The sequence below is a fragment of the Pygoscelis adeliae genome, unplaced genomic scaffold (genome assembly GCF_000699105.1).
Source record: "Pygoscelis adeliae isolate BGI_AS28 unplaced genomic scaffold, ASM69910v1 Scaffold316, whole genome shotgun sequence".
NCBI classification, from domain to species: Eukaryota; Metazoa; Chordata; class Aves; order Sphenisciformes; family Spheniscidae; genus Pygoscelis; species Pygoscelis adeliae.
The window spans coordinates 428756-430439 of record NW_008824905.1 but is presented as its reverse complement, the minus strand read 5'-3'; the positions used below and the strand labels follow the sequence as shown (position 1 = coordinate 430439).

Genomic DNA, 1684 nt, shown 5'->3' with positions numbered 1-1684 from the left:
GAGTTTCTGTTGTACTCTCCCAAACGATTTCTGGTTAATCAAAACCCTTTTACTGTCATATATAGCGTTAGCCCTTTTGGAATATTCCCACAATAATTAGACATGCCATTATTTGCTCAGTATGATGAACTGACCAGCTTGTTGCAAAGAAGGGACCTTGGAGGCTTTTTTTTCCCCTGAAATTTAGACAAATAGACATTTTTAACTTATCACACTTCAAACAAGGAGTTTAAACACTCCTTGGGCTTTTTATTGTGCATACTGATCTCATCTACTTGCAAATTTGTTCAAAGGTGATTGCCGCGCAGGAGGTGCCTTCGTAACACATTGTTGACTGAAAAATCCCGAGTTCAGCTGTTAACCTGATATTTTTGCACCCCTCCTTGCTGTACAAGCTCTCTCTTCCTCCCAGGGTGTCGCGGTGAAAAGGCTGAACTAAGTACCCCCTACAATATTGGCTGAACTAAGTACCCCCTACATTAACAATTACCATCAAAATGTCTCCGAATCTCGAAACAAAATCAACTCCAAAACTGTAGAATGAAGGGAAAAATTCCAGTTAATACAGTTTTTTTACTGACTTCTGAAAAAGTATGCTGTAAGCATCAGCATAATAAAAATGACAAATTTTTGGAGCTAGAATGGCTTTAAAGAGCCACAGGTATTTGTAACAAAGAGGTAGGTGGGCAAGGCTACGTGTATTCGGTCTGAAGGAAGAGGCCAAGATGGCGCTTTTTATTTCTTTAGAGAGAAAATGGCAATACTCCTTGTTCCATGCTGCAGGAAGGCGGTAAGGGTTGCTTGTTATCACATGAGACGGTATCAAAAGGAAAAAGCGTTCTGAGTGGGAAGATGGGAGCACGATCATCAGAGCAGGAGATCTGAAATCTAAGGTGAAACCACATTTGTTGAGGAAGACACAAATAGACTGTCACACTGTTAACTAAAAAGCCCCATAGGAAATAGAGAAATCTACTTGAAAGAAAGAGGTCTGGAGGTTACGGACCGTATTTCTACACGTATGATCCTCATTAAGTCCACAGGAGCAGATCAGAGAAAGCTTTTCTCATCCCGCTGTTTCCAAAAAGCCGATTCCCTTACGCCCTTGGGAGCCAGCGCCATCTCATGTCCGCTAGCTGCAGATTCCTCCCTCCAGCCCCCTGGACTCGGCAGCATCCCCTGTTGAGGCTGCCAGCGCAGAGTCCCCGCGGGGGCCATCTGGGGACCGTCCGGTGTGTTCCTGCTTCCCTTTCCCCAGAAGTAGCAGGGAGAGATGCAGACCGATCCTCTCATTTTCAGAGTAACACCTCAGTACAACCTTGTTACTATAAGCTATAAAAATGAAGGGGGTGGGGGCGTGTTACTGGAGGTAGAGCTGCAGAAACAGCTGAGACACTGATGTCAGAGACTTTGTATAGCAGGTTCTTCTCTGGCCCAAAGAGTGTGTTTCAGAGGTTATGTATGTGTAATGTGTTGTCCTAAGTATTTCTGGAAGCTGCACTTGGCTGCTGCATTTAAAATCCTTTAAATTAAATTTCTCCACTGCCCTTTTCCATGCTCAGCAGGATGTTTAACTACTTTTCACTTTGCTTTGAAAATACTCGCCGCTATTCGGACGGCAATCTGCCTATTTACAGCGAACACTCTCTCATTTGCAGGAGGGAAATGCATGTATAGAATTTCT

At 43.8% G+C, this 1684-nt stretch overlaps 1 protein-coding gene across 1 annotated transcript in view; it reads right to left on the bottom strand.

Moving 5' to 3' along the window:
- Window positions 1–1218, bottom strand: part of LOC103917710 (alpha-fetoprotein-like) — a 12920-nt gene extending 11702 nt beyond the window's left edge. The window contains 1 exon segment of the mRNA XM_009324896.1: window positions 1102–1218. Coding sequence (XP_009323171.1) covers window positions 1102–1218 — 117 coding nt within the window.
- Between the last annotated feature and the right edge of the window lie 466 nt (window positions 1219–1684).